The 22,266-nt window shown below is 45.8% G+C and overlaps 1 protein-coding gene across 36 annotated transcripts in view; it reads left to right on the top strand.

Moving 5' to 3' along the window:
• Positions 1–22,266, top strand: part of ANK3 (ankyrin 3) — an 853,965-nt gene that overhangs the window by 687,719 nt on the left and 143,980 nt on the right. For 2 of the 36 annotated variants that reach the window (XM_069753588.1, XM_069753610.1), the window contains exon 1: positions 1,001–1,383. The exons of the other annotated variants lie outside the window; for them this stretch is intronic. In XM_069753588.1, coding sequence (XP_069609689.1) covers positions 1,365–1,383 — 19 coding nt within the window. In that variant the 5' untranslated portion in view covers positions 1,001–1,364. Of the gene's footprint in view, positions 1–1,000; positions 1,384–22,266 lie in introns of those variants that run through there. 36 annotated transcript variants of the gene reach the window in all.

Below are 22,266 nucleotides of genomic sequence, written 5' to 3'. Positions count from 1 at the left end.
TAGCACAGCCCTCCCCCATAGAATATAATGCAGCCCCCCATAGAATATAATATAGCCCACCTCATATAGTATAACACAGCCCTCCCCCATAGACTATAATGCAGCCCCCCATAGAATATAATATAGCCCACCTCATATAGTGCACTGCAGCCTTGCAGCGCTGGGGTCCTGGGTTCTAATCCCACCCAGGACAACATCTGCAAAGAGTTTGTATGTTCTCCCCGTGTTTGCGTGGGTTTCCTCCGGGTACTCCGGTTTCCTCCCACATTCTAAAGACATAGTAATAGGGAATCTAGATTGTGAGCCCCTAGCGGGGACAGCGATGATAATGTGTGCAACCTGTAAAGCGCTGCGGAATATGTTAGCGCTATATAAAAATAAAGATTATTATTATTATTATAACACAACCCTCCCCCATAGAATATAATGCAGCCCCCTATAGAATATAATGCAGCCCCCCATAGAATATAATATAGCCCACCTCATATAGTATAACATAGCCCTGCCCCATAGAATATAATGCAGCCCCCCATAGAATATAATATAGCCCCCCATAGAATATAATATAGCCCACCTCATATAGTATAACATAGCCCTGCCCCATAGAATATAATGCAGCCCCCCATAGAATATAATATAGCCCACCTCATATAGTATAACATAGCCCTGCCCCATAGAATATAATGCAGCCCCCTATAGAATATAATGCAGCCCCCCATAGAATATAATATAGCCCACCTCATATAGTATAACACAGCCCTGCCCCATAGAATATAATGCAGCCCCCCATAGAATATAATATAGCCCACCTTGGTTGCAGATTATTAGCACTACAAACTCTCTGAACTACTGGGTTATAGATGTCCCTGACTAGTGTCTACAGCTGCAGAAAAGGGGACTGTACCTTTAAGGCTCAGATTACGAGAAAAAAAAAAAGCCTCCACACCCCCTGGCAGATACCTATTTACATACAAATACGTGAAGGGCTCATTATTTCACCATTCTCTGCCTGCATGAAGTTTTGGTATCCAGTCCGGAGCACTTTTCCATGGATGTGTGCAGGGCAGATGATATGCCACTCTTTGGGTGATTGCTGTCTGTCTGTTCTCGTGGTTGGCGACTTGTTTGTGTCACTCTATATGGTAACACGAAATGTAAAGGGACTTTGGTCTTTGTGGATTATTTCGGCTGGAGCGGCTCTGAAATGTCTGGAACATGTTGCTTGTCACATGGAGAAGTTAACATGACCCTGCGGAATTAGGTTCTTTCCTGGGCTGTTTTGGATTAAATTTAATTCACCGTTTAAGGACTATAAGGAATTTCTGCAGAAAAAAAAAAACGGAACATCTTGTAACTCCGCTCGAATGGCTCTTCTTTTACCAAGTAAGATTTCGATTCTGAACTTTATATGCATTGACCTCCCGGTGGGTGTAAAATGCAGAAAGAGGCTCTTAAAATAAATTGGGAGAGGCGGAAAGATGATCCGTTCTTTATAAGTAGACGTGTATGTGCTGGGTATTTTTAGACGGTTTCTGGCCAGTTATACAGAGTCCATCTGCGGCTTCCTGGATGGAAACTGTGGCTTTGACTTATCCTTGTAAACCAGAATGGAAAGATGGAGATTGCTTTAATTACCAGTCTTTGTACAGGGTAATAGCTGGCTGTATAATAAGGTGGGGGAGAGAAGCTGATTCCTGAACTTTGCTTTACCTGTAATGGAAAAAACAATTCCAGTGAAAGTGCAGATAAAGGTTCTAGTCCTGCGTCACCGCTGGAATGTGCGACTGGGAACCGGAGGTGCATTCTGCGCGGTAACCCTTTGTCATCTGCTGAGATTTTGCCATGAAAGGTGAATAAAAATGGAGAAAAGTTCAGCGGGTCGTAGGGCTGTAATTTGTGTGTATTAGACCGGGGTCACACGACCGTTTTTTTTTCCCGAGAGAATCAGAATCCGTCCTATTATTATAATCACATTCTGATTAGAGTTTAAATAGAGTGGGATCCAATTTTCTCAGATATGGAGAATAAAAAAAACAAACAAAACTCCCATCTTCTCCATTTTGTAAGTCAGTAGAAATCGGATTGCTCTCGGATGTCATCCGAGTGCAGTTCGATTTTTTTTTTTCCCCACAGATCCATAGAAATGAATGGCCCAGTGCCATCAAATACTTGGATGCAACTCGTGCATGCTGTGACTTTTTTTTTTCTAGGACTACTCAGTCCGAGGAAAAAAATTGGATATGTGCCCGATAGAATAACATGGGCACGAGTTTGATCTGGAAAAACTACGGACAGTGCTCATCTGATCTGAACAAGCCATTAGACACATATGGGTGCAAATGGTTGGAAAAAGAGAAAAGTTGTATAGAAGGTGTATTGGAATGAATGTCCCAGGGTCTTGGGAACGAGTTCAGCTTTATCCTACATTCCAGGATGATGATGGTGAATTTGAAGTTCCTGGAAGCTCCATTATGTAAAAGGAAAGATTCCAATAATAATAGTTTAGCCATTGGCTGCTAATGAAAATCCCTAATTAAAGTGGATCCAAGGTGGATGCAGCACATCAATGGTACCTGATGGACTTCATTTAGAGTCAGTTGGGTCCATCAGGGGTCATTGGGATCGTCATCTAATAGATCAGACTTGTGTCCACCCGGAGTCTGAATGGCAAAACTACAAAAGTCGAAAACCACCTAAAACAAAATGCTTCCAATGTTCTTTGCAAACTTTTTGATGTAGATTTTGTAGAGGCTCCGCTCCAAAAACCATGCCTGAAAACTTTGTGTGAATGCACCATAAGTCAACAGGATCCGTGAGGCGCTGTAGACATCCGCAGCGCTGGAGTCCTGGGTTCAAATCCCACCAAGGACAACATCTGCAAGGAGTCTGTATGTCCTCCCCGTGTTTGCGTGGGTTTTCTCCCTGTTCTCCGGTTTCCTCCCACATTCCAAAGACATACTGATAGGGAATTTAGATTGTGAGCCCCAATGATAATGTGTGCAAACTGTAAAGCGCTGCGGAATATGTTGGCGCTACATAAATAAAAAGATTATTATTATCTGTCCGTATTTTGCAATCTGTCTTTTTTTCTGGTTAAGAGCCAGTTGTTGCGCCTGAAACGCGAAAGAGACGTCTATATCTACTATTTGTTGAATTGTATTGGATATATGGAAGGTTTTATTTGGTTTTGGTTTTCCTTTTTACGCCTTTCTTTCTTGTGTGTTTATATGTTGTGGTGTCCTATGCTAATTTCTATAGCTCTCCTGGTGGGCCCAGATGTGTCATGTGGTCCTAGCCATAGCACAAAAAAGTCCCAGCCTTCTCCATGTGACACATACTCCACAAACCTCCATTAATTAGCATAAAATGTGAGTCGTCACTGAGCGGGTGTAAAACCTGTAACATCCCACAACTGCTGTATGTTTATAAGTCTTTTATTAAAGCTTCTGTCGGCAAGAAGTGGTCGGGACATATTTACAATCCGAATGTAAACAAGAATACTTAGTTCACTGACAGAAAGCGGTTGAATCACAGAGTGTATTATGAAGCTTTAGAACTTTTTGTTATTTGTTTTTGTTTTCAGTAAATGAGCCGTATTTGCATAATTTATAGTCACATGAATGTGAGTGCTGTGTTGACAGATGTGCGATAATCGACGAGGAGACAATCAGGAAGGAAGATAGCTGCAAGATTGGTTTTATTTTGACCAATGCTTATATGATAATGTGATGCTTGGAGTTGTTGCCACCTGTGATCTTGTCATGGCTGCTGCTGTACAGAAAATATTATTATTCAGATGTCCAATTTCCATCAGTGTTTTGGATCAGGTTTCATCAGTGTTTCGACAGTTTGTCAGTTTATACCATTGATTTTTCATCAGTTTTTCTCATATGTAAAAAAGATAGTGTTTTCTCAAGTTTCTAGCAAAGATTGACAACCTCGTAGCACTAAGATACAACTAGGATGCTATCCGTGTGCTGTCTACCATCCCTGTGCTGTCTGCCATCTGTGTGCTGTCTGCCATCCGTGTGCCGTCTGCCATCCGTGTGCTGTCTGCCATCCGTGTGCTGTCTGCCATCCATGTGCTGTCTGCCATCCGTGTGCTGTCTGCCATTCTGCCACCCATGTGCTGTCTGCCATCCATGTGCTGTCTGCCATCCCTGTGCTGTCTGCCATCCCTGTGCTGTCTGCCATCCGTGTGCTGTCTGCCATCTGTGTTCTGTCTGCCATCCCTGTGCAGTCTGCCATCCGTGTGCTGTCTGCCATCTGTGTGCTGTCTGCCATCCGTGTGCTGTCTGCCATCCATGTGCTGTCTGCCATCCGTGTGCTGTCTGCCATCTGTGTGCTGTCTGACATTCTGCCATCCATCTGCTGTCTGCCATCCATGTGCTGTCTGCCATCCATGTGCTGTCTGCCATTCTGCCATCCGTGTGCTGTCTGCCATCCATGTGCTGTCTGCCATCCCTGTGCTGTCTGCCATAAGTGTTCTGTCTGCCATTTGTGTGTTGTCTGCCATCCCTGTGCTGTCTGCCATCCCTGTGCTGTTTGCCATCCATGTGCTGACTGCCATACGTGTTCTCTCTGCCATCCGTGTTCTGTCTGCATTTTTTATGGACCCATAGATGTAAACTGGTGAATTCGATCTATCACTGTGATCAAAAACATATGTCTAGTGTTGGTATTTTTTTGTGGATATGAAATATGAACAGTCCCATAGACTACTATGGTTAAAGGGAACCTGTCACCTGAATTTGGCGGGACAGGTTTGTGGTCATATGGGCGGAGTTTTCAGGTGTTTGATTCACCCTTTCCTTACCCGCTGGCTGCATGCTGGCCGCAGTATTGGGTTGAAGTTTATGCTGTGTCCACCGTAGTACACGCCTGCGCAAGGCAAGATTGCCTTGCGCAGGCGTGTACTATTGAGGACAGAGAATGAACTTGAATCCAATATTGCAGCCAGCATGCAGCCAGCGGGTAAGGAAAGGGTGAATCAAACACCCGAAAACACCGCCTCCATGGCTGAAGATTGTTCCCTTCAAATTCAGGTGACAGAGTCCCTTTAAGTCTTCTATCCAAGAAAACCACTGATGAACCATGCAAGTGAAACACAGATGCCTGAATGAGCTCTAGTCCTGCAAATCTAATGTCTACTGGGACTTAAAGAGAATATGTCACCATGTTTTTGCCACCACATCCCAGATACCCTGACTTGAGCAATGTGTCTCTTGCATGGCTGCTTGCTGTAGTTTTGATAAAATCCCTGTTTGATTTGCTGCAGATCTAGCAGTTCTCTGAAATGCTGACCTCTGTATAACCACAAAACTGGCTGCTTTCTGCCCATGTACAATGAACACATAAAGCTGCCACTAATAATAATCTGCTGCTGATAGAACTGTAATTTTATCGAAACTACAGCAAACTGTCCAATAAGGGACATGGTGCTTGAATCGGGGTCTCTGTCTCTACATTATACTGTAGAGTATAATTATTATTATAAGTACATTTTTATAAACAGTACTACAGGTTCTTCTTCTGCCGTCCTCACTGACCTCATAGGTTTCCTGTCCACAAAATTACGGCTGATGGAGGAGCATGTGACCAGACCCGTCCATCAGCTTCGTCCAATTAAAAAGCACCAAACATGGGAAAGCTGTTTTCCATTTGGATGATGCTGATGGACAGGTCCGGTCACATTCGTCTCTATTCTGAGAACAGGAGAGGTGACAGATGAAATCTGCATTGTCAGCAACATGAAACTTGTAAAGCAGGTATTATCAACTAGCACTCCGCCTGATCTGAAACTACAACTCCCAGCATGCTCTATAGCTACAGGGGGGGTGTAGTTTCTCAAATAGCTATAGTGACACAAGGTGCTGACCACTGCAGTAGCGTGTTGGTCATTGTAAGGTCTACTGTTGTCCGTGTGTGTTATGGTCCCATGTAGCGTACGGCACTTCACACTCAAGTGAATGGAGAAGAGCTGCAGTACCGTATACAGCCTATAGCCAAGGGTGGCGCTGTTCCTGGTCATATTTTCCTAATCTCGCACAACCTTGTGACTTTGCTTCACGTGAGTTTGGTGTCTGGGTTTTTTTTTTTTCGGATCTCTTATGTTTTATATGAGATCATATAATACATTTGACTGCAATAGAAAGATCCGCGCCTTTCCAAATAGGTATTTTATAATGTGTATATCATTTGTTCCTGTGGAAAAAAAAGATGCTTAGACACAAAGTCCAATATACAAATATCAACTTAAGGGAATTATTGTGAGATTAATTAAAGATCAATCAAGAAATATTTTTGGAAATTAATATTTTGAACACGAGCCGTAGCTGAGTGAGGGAGGTTCAGCCGCTCGTCTGCAAAGTGAGCATACCCCCAGGTGCTCAAATACACAGAGGTTGTTTGCAAAGCAAAGTAAACATTTCAGCATTGCTTTTATAAACCATTGTAACCATTATAGTACACTGAGCACTGATGATGGTGCACTGGGGAGCGAGTATAATTAACCATTGTATGGGCAGAGTGACTATTACTTGTCCATGAAGATGAACAGTAGTGGTATATAGATTGGTGTACACACTTACTAACCTCTGGGCTAGACTATATCTAAACTAAACAAGTGCCCCCTATTAAAATCTTAAGGCCCTATGTATGGTGGATGAAAATCAGCTAAAGCAGCAAATTTTGATGAAACTGAGTGACAATCTTATTTTTATAGGGCAGATAAAATTTCAAGGCCTGATGTTTGATTTCAGTCTCAGGAGTGTTTGGCTGAGAGCAATCGTTGTGCAGACTCCGCTGTCAGTAGCTTTCCCTCCTCTGCCCTTTGGGATAACATGGATGCTTGGTTGAGCAGCTGGCAAGGATCGCTGTCAGCCAAATGACCGTTAGGCCAACAACTACCATCTAATGTCTATGGCCAATTTTACCACAAAAATATATGGAAAAATTTGCACTTCTGTCTTGATCCTCATTCACTGCTACCATTGCATATTATTTCTAAAGTAAATGACCCTGAAGTCAGGGGCGGACATACCACTGGTTCAGCCGGTGCAGCTACACCGGGGCCCCGAAGAGTTGCATCTAAATGGCATTTATACAAATATCTGCTTCAGTTACATGAGAAATTGTCATCAACCGTGGCCTATAGCGTAGGCTGATCCTGCAACTGTTCATGGACTACAGTAGGGAGGTGTATAAAGTACATATATAGTAACCGTACATAGGCTGAAAAAAGACCTCGGTCCATCAGGTTCACCCTTTCTCCAAAAATTATGCAGTTTGTCACTAAATTAACTATAACCAACAAAGTTTAAGATCAAAGTAAAAGCATCCCCCCATAAGTGTCAGCAGGTAGAAACGGTTTTCATGTGACAGCCTGCAGTATGGAGTAAGAAGTCCATTGTTAGAGGAGAGGTTAAGGTTAGAGGGAATTTGCCAGCAGGATTTCAACCCCCAAACTTTACATGTGTCCAGTCTTACCTTTGTATGTCCAGTCCCTTCTTCTATTACTGAAAAATCAGCATTTGAATCAATCTGCAAATGAGGCTGAATATATTGTTATTATTTATTTATATAGCACCATTAATTCCATGGTGCTGTACATGAGAAGGGGTTACATCAAAATATAAATATCACTTACAGTAAACAAAACTAACAATGACAGACTGGTACAGAGGGAAGAGGACCCTGCCCTTGCGGGCTTACATTCTACAGGATGGTGGGGAAGGAGACAGTAGGTCGGGGATTGCAGTAGCTCCGCGGGTGTTGAGGTGGCCGTATGGTCATTACAGGTTGTAAGCTTCTTTGAAGAGATGAGTTTTCAGGTTTCTTTTGAAGGATCCACATGTGGTGGATAACCGGACGTGTTGGGGCACAGAATTCCAGAGGATGGGGGATATTCGGGGGAAGTCTTGGAGGGGTGATGAGCAAATAAGCATGGAGGAGAGAAGGAGGTCTTGGGAAGACAGGAGATTACGTGAGGGAAGATATTGAGAGATTAGTTTGGAAATATACGGAGAAGAAAGGTTATGGATGGCTTTGTAGGTCAGTGTTAGTAGTTTAAACTGGATACGCTGGGAAATTGGGAGCCAGTGAAGGGATTTGCAAAGAGGGGAAGCAGGAGTGTAGCGAGGAGAAATATTAATTAGTCGGGCAGCAGAGTTAAGGATGGACTGGAGGGGTGTGAGAGTGTTAGAAGGTAGGCCACAGAGGAGGATGTTGCAGTAGCCGAGGCGGGAGATGATTAGGGCATGCACAAGCATTTTGGTAGAGTGAAAGGACGGATTCTGGAAATATTTTTGAGCTGGAGTCGACAGGAGGTGGCGAGAGCTTTGAAGTGTGGTTTAAAGGACAGGGCAGTGTCAAGGGTTACTCCGAGGCAGCGGATTACCGGTAATCCGCGGGTAACGCACTCCGTAACCGCTGCTATTAACCCTGTGTGTCCCCAACTTTTTACTATTGATGCTGCCTATGCGGCATCAACAGTAAAAAAAATGTAATGTTAAAAATAATGAAAAAACAAAAACCCTGCTATTCTCACCCTCCGTAGTCCGCCGAGCCATTCGCGGGATTTATCAAAGAACATATAATGTGTATGTGTGGCTTGCATACTGTACATTACCTCATGGCTGCCGACAGTCACGAACTTGCTTGGACTGTCCCAATTTTTCAAATTCAGCGCCAGTACATTTTAAGCTATCCTGAACTGAAAAGAAGCACGGTTCATTTAAGTCCTACCCAAAAGTGGGCTGTCTTGTGTGTGTCAGGGCATTTCTAGGACCAAGGCTTTCTTGTACATGACTTGGTGTATGACTTAAAGGGCTATTCCCATCTCCAAGATCCTATCCCATTATGTAGTGTGAGTAATAATAATAATGTTAGCAAAAAAAAACAATTGGCGGAGAAAGGTTGAACTTGATGGACCTAGGTCTTTTTTTCTACCTTCTACCTGTGTAACTATGTAAATACATCCAATTAGAAAGGTAGTATAGTTCCCCTGATTTGCTATGTCGCTTACCCTATGTGCATGGCATGGCATTGCAATAGCTTAGATGACCATGATTACGACTAGTGTTGAGCGATACCTTCCGATATCGGAAAGTATCGGTATCGGTTTGGATCGGCCGATATTCAAAAAATATCGGATATCGCCGATACCGATACCCGATCCCAATGCAAGTCAATGGGACCAAAATATCGGAATTAAAATAAACCCTTTCTTTCCTTGTAGGTTCATTCTACATGAAGGAAAACAACTAAGAATAATGTAGGATGTATGGGGGAGGTGGCGGAGACATTAAAGGCAATGAGGATTAGTCCAATCAAATAGAATAGCATGTTTTTGTTTTTTTTTAAAGACGTTCGGAGTGAAAAAGATATTGAGTATGTAAATTTTTTTTATTTTGTCAGATATTGATGTTTCACTATTCCACGCCCTTCCCCTTCTTTTTTTTCTTTTTTTTTTTTTCTTTTCCCACACTTTCATCTTCATCATCATCAGCATCTTTGACATCAACTTCTTCACCTTATTCATCTTCTTCTTCATCTTCTACCTATTTTTTTTTTTTTATTACATTCTTCATATTCATTTTCTTCAACTATTATTATTCTTCCTATTCTACATATTCTTTTTATTCCACTGTTATTATTCTTCCTATTCTACTTCTTCATCATATTCTCATTTGTGACAGGCATTCCCGTAGTTGTTATCTATAAAAGTTGGAAGATTACACCTTCCGTTCTGCCAGTCACAAAAGTTACATTTGTCCGCGTTCAGTTTGGCCTGCAGCATCAGGCTTTATCCAGGGGCACCACGAGGAGGAACGGACTCACCCCCATACACTGCTTAGTCTTCTTCTGCATATAATTTAGATAATATCTTTTGCTCTGATATTAAGTCTTATGCTTAATGTTCTTCTGCTCTTTGTTCTGCAGCCTCTTGTTCTTCTGCTTCTCGGTCTTCCATGTTGTCGTCTCCAGGGTCGTCGTCTCCAGTGTCGTCATCTCCGCCGTCGTCGTCTCAGCCGTCGTCGTCTCCGCCGTCGTCGTCTCCGCCGTCGTCGTCGTCGTCATCGGGGTGGTCTTCCGGGTCGTCGTCATCGGGGTGGTCTTCCGGGTTGTCGACGTTAGGGTCTTCAACTTGGAAATGTAGCAGAAGGTACAAGAAGGCTGAAAAAATGCCAAGAACCAGCTGATGGAACTGGAACTCGGATGGCTACCCGAAGGTTCAAGAGCCTATGGAACTACCGAGGACCAGCTGACGTTACTGGAACCCGGTTACTAAGCAGGAGGTACCCGTGCTAAAAAGCACTACCAAGGACCGCCTGACGTTGGCGGAACTCGGATACCCAGAAGGAGGCACCTAAGCCAAAGGCTCTGCCCGGAACCAGATGACGTTACTGGAACCAGGATGGGGAGCAGAAGGTACAAGAGCAAAAGACACTGCCGAGAACCAGCTGACGGTACTGGAACCCGGATGGGTAGCCGAATGTCCAAGAGCCAATGGAACTACCAAGGACCAGCTGACGTTACTGGAACCCGGTTACTAAGCAGGAGGTACCCGTGCCTGAAAGCACTACCAAGGACCACCTGACATTGGTGGAACTTGGATACCCAGAAGGAGGCACCTAAGCCAAAGGCTCTGCCCGGAACCAGCTGACGGTACTGGAACCAGGATGGGGAGCAGAAGGTACAAGAGCAAAAGACACTGCCGAGAACCAGCTGACGGTGCTGGAACCAGGTGGTGGACCCGAAGGCCCACAGGAGAGGAGAGAACAGCTAGGCCGCGAGGCAGCCGCAGTTACCGAACCCCAACAGTCCTACAGGGGGAGCTGGGCCTACTGGCACTACAGAACCAGCCTTGACTACCAGTTCACGCAGCCCACATAGGAAGCTCCTAAACTGGAGGCACCCTGGAGTTGGCTAACTCGACCGCCCCACGACGGGGCAAGCATAGGCGTCTCAGTGAAGTTGACACAACCCGGAAACAGCTGACGGTGCTGAAACCAGGCTTGGCACGAGGGAGTACCTGTGACAAGAACACTGCCGAGAACCAGCTGGCGGTGCTGGAACCCGGATGCGTTGCCCCAGTGTGCAAGAGCCAATGGCACGACCGAGGACCAGCTGACGGTGCTGGAACCCGGTTACTAAGCTGTAGGTGCCCGCGCTTAAAAGCACTACCAAGGACCGCCTGGCGTTGGCGGAACTCGGATACCCAGGAGGAGGCACCTAAGCCAAAGGCTCGGCCCGGAACCAGCTGACGGTGCTGGAACCAGGTGGTGGACCCCAAGGCCCACAGGAGAGGAGAGAACAGCTAGGCCGCGAGGCAGCCGCAGTTACCGAACCCCAACAGTCCTACAGGGGGAGCTGGGCCTACTGGCACTACAGAACCAGCCTTGACTACCAGTTCACGCAGCCCACATAGGAAGCTCCTAAACTGGAGGCACCCTGGAGTTGGCTAACTCGACCGCCCCACGACGGGGCAAGCATAGGCGTCTCAGTGAAGTTGACACAACCCGGAAACAGCTGACGGTGCTGAAACCAGGCTTGGCACGAGGGAGTACCTGTGACAAGAACACTGCCGAGAACCAGCTGGCGGTGCTGGAACCCGGATGCGTTGCCCCAGTGTGCAAGAGCCAATGGCACGACCGAGGACCAGCTGACGGTGCTGGAACCCGGTTACTAAGCTGTAGGTGCCCGCGCTTAAAAGCACTACCAAGGACCGCCTGGCGTTGGCGGAACTCGGATACCCAGGAGGAGGCACCTAAGCCAAAGGCTCGGCCCGGAACCAGCTGACGGTGCTGGAACCAGGTGGTGGACCCGAAGGCCCACAGGAGAGGAGAGAACAGCTAGGCCGCGAGGCAGCCGCAGTTACCGAACCCCAACAGTCCTACAGGGGGAGCTGGGCCTACTGGCACTACAGAACCAGCCTTGACTACCAGTTCACGCAGCCCACATAGGAAGCTCCTAAACTGGAGGCACCCTGGAGTTGGCTAACTCGACCGCCCCACGACGGGGCAAGCATAGGCGTCTCAGTGAAGTTGACACAACCCGGAAACAGCTGACGGTGCTGAAACCAGGCTTGGCATGAGGGAGTACCTGTGACAAGAACACTGCCGAGAACCAGCTGGCGGTGCTGGAACCCGGATGCGTTGCCCCAGTGTGCAAGAGCCAATGGCACGACCGAGGACCAGCTGACGGTGCTGGAACCCGGTTACTAAGCTGTAGGTGCCCGCGCTTAAAAGCACTACCAAGGACCGCCTGGCGTTGGCGGAACTCGGATACCCAGGAGGAGGCACCTAAGCCAAAGGCTCGGCCCGGAACCAGCTGACGGTGCTGGAACCAGGTGGTGGACCCCAAGGCCCACAGGAGAGGAGAGAACAGCTAGGCCGCGAGGCAGCCGCAGTTACCGAACCCCAACAGTCCTACAGGGGGAGCTGGGCCTACTGGCACTACAGAACCAGCCTTGACTACCAGTTCACGCAGCCCACATAGGAAGCTCCTAAACTGGAGGCACCCTGGAGTTGGCTAACTCGACCGCCCCACGACGGGGCAAGCATAGGCGTCTCAGTGAAGTTGACACAACCCGGAAACAGCTGACGGTGCTGAAACCAGGCTTGGCACGAGGGAGTACCTGTGACAAGAACACTGCCGAGAACCAGCTGGCGGTGCTGGAACCCGGATGCGTTGCCTTGCCTATTAAAGATTGTCTTCCTAGAGCCCCAACTAGCGGTGTTGGAGCAAAGGGTAAGCAGGGGGAGATGAGTGTAGGCCGAAGCCTGCACTGGAGGCAGCTTTGTGTCTGCGTTGCGTTTGCAGGACACTTTGCCGGCTACACACTGGGGGAACAGCTGGCGTTGCTGAACCCCACTAACACAATGGCGTGTGTTTTTATCTGTGCAGCTAGCACTTGCGGGCAAAAACTAGCGATGTTAGAGCCCGTGTTGAAGCAGGAGGAGGAGGAGAGGAGCAGAGTGTAGGCCGAAGCCTAGTTGAACCAATTTCAAAGGAAACCTTTAACCCCCCCCTCAGGTGTTACAAAGTACAAGAGACACACCTTGTGCAGTATTAATGCTGCACAAGTGAAAGGTTGCTCTATTAATTTGTCTACTTGCACACGCTGAATGAAAGACATACACAATTTACCCCATTCTACAGTCAAACTGTAGTGGATGCGTGACTTGGTTTTTTGATGAGACGCAGCACAGGTGTCCAAAATAACGCCTTGGTGCTTGGCGCAGCTTCCTGAGCGTTGTTATTTGCTGTACAGGAGTCTGCGCTCTTGTGTTATCCCTTGGCAATGCCCTGTTAGCGCTGCCCATCTTATGACATCATTTCATGTTGGCCGGTGCGGTTAACGATGGCCATAAATCCCAGACCCACAGTGTCTTTTCATAAAGCCACACTGCGGTGCTGGGATTCGTGGCCTTGAGCAGTAAATATTTTGGCCGCTCACACACGTCCTTACACCTGCTTCAGACTGGGCGGCCTCTGCTGATCCCTTCTCGCATGCCGCGGCCATGAGGCTGCACAGTCTGAAGAAGGCGGAAGGAGATGAGTTAAGACAGGCGAAGATATGCACTGCTCGTGCCCATCAATCACACCCTCGCAGTCAAAATAATTAAGACAACGAGGAGCATTTTATTCAGGCAGGGCGGACGAACAGGCGCAAGTAGCCAACCAATGATGTCAGAAGACGGGAAGCGCTACCAAGGGGGGTGCTGCGTATCATTAGAAAGGAAAGTGACACCTCAGGGACAGTGGAATGGTCTCAAAGAGACACATTTTGTACGTGTTGAGTTCCACGTGGGCAAGGAGATAACATCAGCCACCTTGTACAAATGCAGCAGTACTGCTGTACAAGGTGGCTGTTATACATAGAAACACCTGGGGGTGGGGGCCAGGCTCCCTTCAATTTCAGTTCATGTGCCTGCGTGGCGTTTGCAGGTCACGTTGCAAGCTGCACAGCAGGGGAACAGCTGGCGGTGCTGAACCCCACTAACACATTGGCTGGTGTTTTTCTCTGTGCAGCTAGCATTTCCGGGCAAAAACTAGCGGTGTTTGAGCCCAAGGTCAGCAGGAGGAGGAGGAGAGGAGCAAAGTGTAGGCCGAAGCCTGCACTGGTGGCAGCTTTTGGTCGGTTGTGCCAGCGTGGCTTGTGCTGGACACGATGCCGGCTACACAGCGGGGGAACAGCTGGCGGTGCTGAACCCCACTAACACATTGGCTGGTGTTTTTCTCTGTGCAGCTAGCATTTCCGGGCAAAAACTAGCGTTGTTAGAGCCCAGGGTCAGCAGGAGGAGGAGAGGAGCAGAGTGTAGGCCGAAGCCTAGTTGAACCAATTTCAAAGGTTACCTTTAACCCCCCCTCAGGTGTTACAAAGTACAAGAGCCACTCCTTCTGCAGCATTAATGCTGCACAAGTAAAAGGTTGCTCTATTAATTTTTCTACTTGCACAAGCTGAATGCAACACGTAGACTATTTAGCCCATTATACTGTTATTCAGTAGTGGAGGCGTGACTTGTCTTTTTAAAGAAAAGCAGCACAGGTGTCGAAAACAACACCTTTTTGCATGGGCGCAGCTTCCTGAGCGTTGTTAGTTGCTGTACAGGAGTCTGCGCTCTTGTGATCCTTTGGCCATGCGCTGTGAGCGCTTCCTGTCTTATGACCTCATTTCATGTTGGCCGTTGCGGTTAGCGATAGACATGAATCCCAGACCCACAGTGTGTTTTTAAAAAATCACACTGCGGTGCTGGGATTCGTGCCCTGGTGCACTAAATATGTTTGCCGCTCACACATGTCCTTACACCTGCTTCAGACTGGGCGGCCTCATCTGATCCCTTATCGCCTGCCGCGGCCATGAGGACACCCAGTCTGAAGAAGGCGGGAGGAGATGAGTGAACACAGGCAAACATATCCACTGCACATGCCCATCAATCACACCCTCGCTGTCCAAAAAAATAAGACACCGTGGGGCGTTGTTTCGAGCAGGGGAGATGCACAGGCGCAGCCAGCTAACCAATGATGTCAAAAGACGGGCAGCGCTAACAAGGGTGGTGCTGCGTGTCATTACAAAGGAAAGTCACACCTCAGGGACATTGTAATGGTCTCTAATGAGACACATTTTGTACGTGTTGAGTTCCACGTGGGCAAGGAGAAAAAGTCAGCCACCTTGTACAAATGCAGCAGTACTGCTGTACAAGGTGGCTGTTATACATAGAAACACCTGTGGGTGGGGGGCAGGCTCCCTTCAATTTCAGTTCATGTGCCTGCGTGGCGTTTGCAGGTCACGTTGCAAGCTACACAGCAGGGGAACAGCTGGCGTTGCTGAACCCCACTGACTAGGGTTGAGCGAAACGGGTCGAACATTTTCAAAAGTCGCCGACTTTTGGCTAAGTCGGGGTTTCATGAAACCCGATCCGACCCCTGTGCGGGGTCGGCCATGCGGTACGCGACTTTCGCGCCAAAGTCGCGTTTCAATGACGCGAAAAGCGCCATTTCTCAGCCAATGAAGGTAAACGCAGAGTGTGGGCAGCGTGATGACATAGGTCCTGGTCCCCACCATCTTAGAGAAGGGCATTGCAGTGATTGGCTTGCTGTCTGCGACGTCACAGGGGCTATAAAGAGGCGTTCCCGCCGACCGCCATCTTACTGCTGCTGATCTGAGCTTAGGGAGAGGTTGCTGCCGCTTTGTCAGAAGCAGGGATAGCGTTAGGCAGGGTCCATTAACCACAAAACTGCTTGTGCTGCAGCGATTTGCACTGTCCAACACCACCCTCGGTGTGCAGGGACAGTGGAAGTTTTTTTTTTTTTTTTTTTCCCCTCAGCGCTGTAGCTCATTGGGCTGCCCTAGAAGGCTCCCTGATAGCTGCATTGCTGTGTGTACGCCGCTGTGCAAACCAACTGCTTTTTTCAAAGCACAAATCCTCTTGTTCCTTCCTTTCTGCACAGCTATCTTTTTTGTTTGTCCACACTTTTTATTTCATTTGTGCATCAGTCCACTCCTTATTGCTGCCTGCCATACCTGGCTGAGATTACTGCAGGCAGGGAGATAGTAGCTGCCTGCCATACCTGGCTGAGATTACTGCAGGCAGGGAGATAGTAATTGTAGGACATTCCCTGTTTTTTTTTTTTTTTTTTTTTTGGTGGGAGATTAAGATTGGCAATTTGGCATTTCTGCTAGAGTGCCATCCCTGTGTGTGCCATCTCTCTCACATAGTGGGCCATAGAAAGCCTTTTCATTTTTCTGTATTTTTTTTTGTGGGGTGTATAAATTCTCCCTGATAAAAATACAGTGGGAGATTAATATTGGCCTTTGGGCTTGTGTGCCAGTCCTGAGTGTGCCATCTCTCTCACAAATAGTGGGCCATAGAAAGCCTATTTTATTTTTTTTGGGGTTTTATAAATTCTCCCTGAAAAAAAGGGAGATTAATATTGGCCTCTGGGCTTGTGTGCCAGTCCTGAGCGTGCCATCTGTGCCAGCCCTAGGCGTGCCATCTCTCTCACAAATAGTGGGCCATAGAAAGCCTATTTATTTTTTTTTTTGGTTTTATAAATTCTCCCTGAAAAAAAGGGAGATTAATATTGGCCTCTGGGCTTGTGTGCCAGTCCTGAGCGTGCCATCTGTGCCAGCCCTGAGCGTGCCATCTCTCTCACAAATAGTGGGCCATAGAAAGCCTATTTAATTTTTTTTTTTGTTTTATAAATTTTCCCTGAAAAAAGGGAGATTAATATTGGCCTCTGGGCTTGTGTGCCAGTTGTGAGCGTGCCATCTGTGCCAGTCCTGAGCGTGCCATCTCTCTCACAAATAGTGGGCCATAGAAAGCCTATTTAAATATTTTTTTGGTTTTATAAATTCTCCCAGAAAAAAAGGGAGATTAATATTGGCCTCTGGGCTTGTGTGCCAGTCCTGAGCGTGCCATCTGTGCCAGCCCTGAGCGTGCCATCTCTCTCACAAATAGTGGGCCATAGAAAGCCTATTTAATTTTTTTTTTTGTTTTATCAATTTTCCCTGAAAAAAGGGAGATTAATATTGGCCTCTGGGCTTGTGTGCCAGTTGTGAGCGTGCCATCTGTGCCAGTCCTGAGCGTGCCATCTCTCTCACAAATAGTGGGCCATAGAAAGCCTATTTAAATATTTTTTTGGTTTTATAAATTCTCCCAGAAAAAAAGGGAGATTAATATTGGCCTCTGGGCTTCTGTGCCAGTCCTGAGCGTGCCATCTGTGCCAGTCCTGAGCGTCCCATCTCTCTCACAAATAGTGGGCCATAGAAAGCCTATTTTATTTTTTTTTTGGGTTTTAGAAATTCTCCCTGAAAAAAGGGAGATTAATATTGGCCTCTGGGCTTGTGTGCCAGTTGTGAGCGTGCCATCTGTGCCAGTCCTGAGCGTGCCATCTCTCTCACAAATAGTGGGCCATAGAAAGCCTATTTAAATATTTTTTTGGTTTTATAAATTCTCCCAGAAAAAAAGGGAGATTAATATTGGCCTCTGGGCTTCTGTGCCAGTCCTGAGCGTGCCATCTGTGCCAGTCCTGAGCGTCCCATCTCTCTCACAAATAGTGGGCCATAGAAAGCCTATTTTATTTTTTTTGGGGGTTTTATAAATTCTCCCTGAAAAAAAGGGAGATTAATATTGGCCTCTGGGCTTGTGTGCCAGTCCTGAGCGTGCCATCTGTGCCAGCCCTGAGCGTGCCATCTCTCTCACAAATAGTGGGCCATAGAAAGCCTATTTAATTTTTTTTTTTGTTTTATAAATTTTCCCTGAAAAAAGGGAGATTAATATTGGCCTCTGGGCTTGTGTGCCAGTTGTGAGCGTGCCATCTGTGCCAGTCCTGAGCGTGCCATCTCTCTCACAAATAGTGGGCCATAGAAAGCCTATTTAAATATTTTTTTGGTTTTATAAATTCTCCCAGAAAAAAAGGGAGATTAATATTGGCCTCTGGGCTTCTGTGCCAGTCCTGAGCGTGCCATCTGTGCCAGTCCTGAGCGTCCCATCTCTCTCACAAATAGTGGGCCATAGAAAGCCTATTTTATTTTTTTTGGGGGTTTTATAAATTCTCCCTGAAAAAAAGGGAGATTAATATTGGCCTCTGGGCTTGTGTGCCAGTCCTGAGCGTGCCATCTGTGCCAGCCCTGAGCGTGCCATCTCTCTCACAAATAGTGGGCCATAGAAAGCCTATTTAATTTTTTTTTTTGTTTTATAAATTTTCCCTGAAAAAAGGGAGATTAATATTGGCCTCTGGGCTTGTGTGCCAGTTGTGAGCGTGCCATCTGTGCCAGTCCTGAGCGTGCCATCTCTCTCACAAATAGTGGGCCATAGAAAGCCTATTTAAATATTTTTTTGGTTTTATAAATTCTCCCAGAAAAAAAGGGAGATTAATATTGGCCTCTGGGCTTCTGTGCCAGTCCTGAGCGTGCCATCTGTGCCAGTCCTGAGCGTCCCATCTCTCTCACAAATAGTGGGCCATAGAAAGCCTATTTTATTTTTTTTTTGGGTTTTAGAAATTCTCCCTGGAAAAAAAAAGGGAGATTAATATTGCCCTTTGGGCTTGTGTGCCAGTACTAAGCGTTCCATCTCTCTCTCTCTCTCTCAGTCAGTGGGCCATAGAACGCCTATTTTTGGTTTTATTTGTTTTCTAAATTCTCCCTGAAAAAATCATTTTATTTTATTTGGTTTCTAAATTCTTCCTGATAAAATCATATTTTTTTTATTATTTTTATTTCTAAAGTCTCCCTGAAAAAAAAAAAAAAAAAACAACCAAAAAAACAGTGGGAGATTAATATTGGCCTTTCTGCTTGTGTGCCAGTCTTGACTCCTGGGTGTGCCATCTCTCTCTCTCTCTCTCTCTCTCTCTCTCTCTCTCCAATTGTGGTCCATAGAAAGCCTATATTTTTTTTCCTTGATTTGGGTTCTAAAATCTACCAGAGAAAATAACTACATCAATCATTGGTAGAAAAATATTGGCCTCTGGGTTTGTGTGCCACTCCTGACTCCTGTGTGCGTCATCTCTCAGTCAGTGGGCCATAGAACGCCTATTTTTGGTTTTATTTGTTTTCTAAATTCTCCCTGAAAAAATCATTTTATTTTATTTGGTTTCTAAATTCTTCCTGATAAAATCATATTTTTTTTATTATTTTTTTTTCTAAAGTCTCCCTGAAAAAAAAAAAAAAAAACAGTGGGAGATTAATATTAGCCTTTCTGCTTGTGTGCCAGTCTTGACTCCTGGGTGCGTCATCTCTCAGTCAGTGGGCCATAGAACGCCTATTTTTGGTTTTATTTGTTTTATAAATTCTCCCTGAAAAAATCATTTTATTTTATTTGGTTTCTAAATTCTTCCTGATAAAATCATATTTTTTTTATTATTTTTTTTTCTAAAGTCTCCCTGAAAAAAAAAAAAAAAAACAACCAAAAAAAACAGTGGGAGATTAATATTGGCCTTTCTGCTTGTGTGCCAGTCTTGACTCCTGGGTGTGCCATCTCTCTCTCTCTCTCTCTCTCTCTCTCTCTCTCTCTCTCTCTCTCTCTCTCTCTCTCTCTCTCTCTCTCTCCAATTGTGGTCCATAGAAAGCCTATATTTTTTTTCCTTGATTTGGGTTCTAAAATCTACCAGAGAAAATAACTACATCAATCATTGGTAGAAAAATATTGGCCTCTGGGTTTGTGTGCCACTCCTGACTCCTGTGTGCGTCATCTCTCAGTCAGTGGGCCATAGAACGCCTATTTTTGTTTTTATTTGTTTTATAAATTCTCCCTGAAAAAATCATTTTATTTTATTTGGTTTCTAAATTCTTCCTGATAAAATCATATTTTTTTTATTATTTTTTTTTCTAAAGTCTCCCTGAAAAAAAAAAAAAAAAAAAAAAAAAAAAACAGTGGGAGATTAATATTGGCCTTTCTGCTTGTGTGCCAGTCTTGACTCCTGGGTGTGCCATCTCTCTCTCTCTCTCTCTCCAATTGTGGTCCATAGAAAGCCTACATTTTTTTTCCTTGATTTGGGTTCCAAAATCTACCAGAGAAAATAACTCCATCAATCATTGGTAGAAAAATATTGGCCTCTGGGTTTGTGTGCCACTCCTGACTCCTGTGTGCGTCATCTCTCAGTCAGTGGGCCATAGAACGCCTATTTTTGTTTTTATTTGTTTTATAAATTCTCCCTGAAAAAATCATTTTATTTTATTTGGTTTCTAAATTCTTCCTGATAAAATCATATTTTTTTTATTATTTTTTTTTCTAAAGTCTCCCTGAAAAAAAAAAAAAAAAAAAAAAAAAAACAGTGGGAGATTAATATTGGCCTTTCTGCTTGTGTGCCAGTCTTGACTCCTGGGTGTGCCATCTCTCTCTCTCTCTCTCTCCAATTGTGGTCCATAGAAAGCCTACATTTTTTTTCCTTGATTTGGGTTCCAAAATCTACCAGAGAAAATAACTCCATCAATCATTGGTAGAAAAATATTGGCCTCTGGGCTTGTGTGCCACTCCTGATTCCTGTGTGCGTCATCTCTCACTCAGTGGCCCATAGAAAGCATATAGTTTGTTACATTTGTTTTCTAAATTCTCCCTGCAAAAATCTATTTTTTTTTTTTTGGGGGGTTTCTAAAGTGTTCCTGAAAAAAATAAAAATAAAAAAAAAATAATAGTGTGACATTAATATTAACATTTGTGCTTCAGTGACAGTCCTGCGTGTGGGGCATCTCTCTAATTTGCAGCCACCAAAAAAAGAGTGTGTAACATTGGGCCTGATTTTCGCTGTGGTCTCACCAACCTGTAAAGGGGTAGCTAAATCATACTGAAGTTATAGCTCACCGTGTAAGTTGTGTGACTGCAACAAATAACGTTAGTTTGGTTACGTTTTTAAAACAATGAGGAAGTCTAGTGGAAGAGGTCGTGGCCGGGGGCGTTCATTGTCAGCTGGTAATGAGGGTAGTGGTAGTGGTGGAGCATCAGGTGGTCGTGGGGGAAAAAATATTGCACCTAAGTCTGGAGCTGTGGAGCCAGGTTCGTCGTCCGGCTACACAAGGCCTCGAACGCTCCCTTTTCTGGGATTAGGAAAACCGCTTTTAAAGCCGGAGCAGCAAGAGCAAGTTTTGGCTTATCTTGCTGACTCAGCCTCTAGCTCTTTTGCCTCATCTCGTGAAACTGGTAAAAGTAAAAGCAGCGCGTCGTTAGTGGATGTTCACGGTCAGGGACAAGTCACTTCCTTGTCCTCTTCAGCAAAAACAACAACAGAGAAGAATGCAGCAGGCGACACAACGGGTTACTCCATGGAGCTCTTTACACATACCGTCCCTGGCTTAGAAAGTGAAGCAGTTAACAGTCCATGCCCATTACAAATTGAATCTGACATGGAGTGCACTGACGCACAGCCACAGCCAGACTACTATGCTGGTCCTTTGACTCAGACCACAACATTGCCCTCGCAGGGTGCTGATCAAGAATCAGACCCTGATGAGACTATGTTGCCCCATCACGAACGCTATACCACCGAACGACACGGTGACACAGACGAAGTTGCGCAGGAGGTACAAGAAGAGTTATTAGATGACCCAGTTCTTGACCCCGATTGGCAGCCATTGGGGGAACAGGGTGCAGGCGGCAGCAGTTCTGAAGCAGAGGAGGAGGAGGGGCCGCAGCAGGCATCAACATCGCCACAGGTTCCATCTGCCGGGCCCGTATCTTGCCCAAAACGCGTGGCAAAGCCAAAACCTGGTGGAGGACAGCGTGGCCATCCGGTTAAAGCTCAGTCTGCAATGCCTGAAAAGGTATCCGATGCTAGAAAGAGTGCAGTCTGGCATTTTTTTAAACAACATCCAATTGATCAGCGCAAAGTCATCTGTCAAAAATGTTCTACTTCCTTAAGCAGAGGTCAGAATCTGAAAAGTCTCAATACTAGTTGCATGCATAGACATTTAACCACCATGCATTTGAAAGCTTGGACTAACTACCAAACGTCCCTTAAGGTTGTTGCACCCTCGGCCAATGAAGCTAGTCATCAACGCAACATCCCTTCCGGCAGTGTAGGACCACCATTTAGCGCACCACCTGCTGTATCTGTGCAGGTATCTTTGCCAGGCCAAAGCAGTCAGGGTCAGGGAATCACCAGTTTCGTAGTAGGAAACACTGCATCTAGGGCACCGGCGGCAACAATACCATCTCCCACCGTCTCTCAGTCTGCCATGTCCACCGGCACCCCCGCTAGTTCCACGATCTCCAGCTCTCCAGTCCAGCTCACCCTACATGAGACTATGGTTAGAAAAAGGAAATA

This window comes from Ranitomeya imitator, chromosome 2 (assembly GCF_032444005.1).
Source record: "Ranitomeya imitator isolate aRanImi1 chromosome 2, aRanImi1.pri, whole genome shotgun sequence".
NCBI lineage: Eukaryota > Metazoa > Chordata > Amphibia > Anura > Dendrobatidae > Ranitomeya > Ranitomeya imitator.
This window is presented reverse-complemented; position numbering and strand designations above follow the sequence as displayed.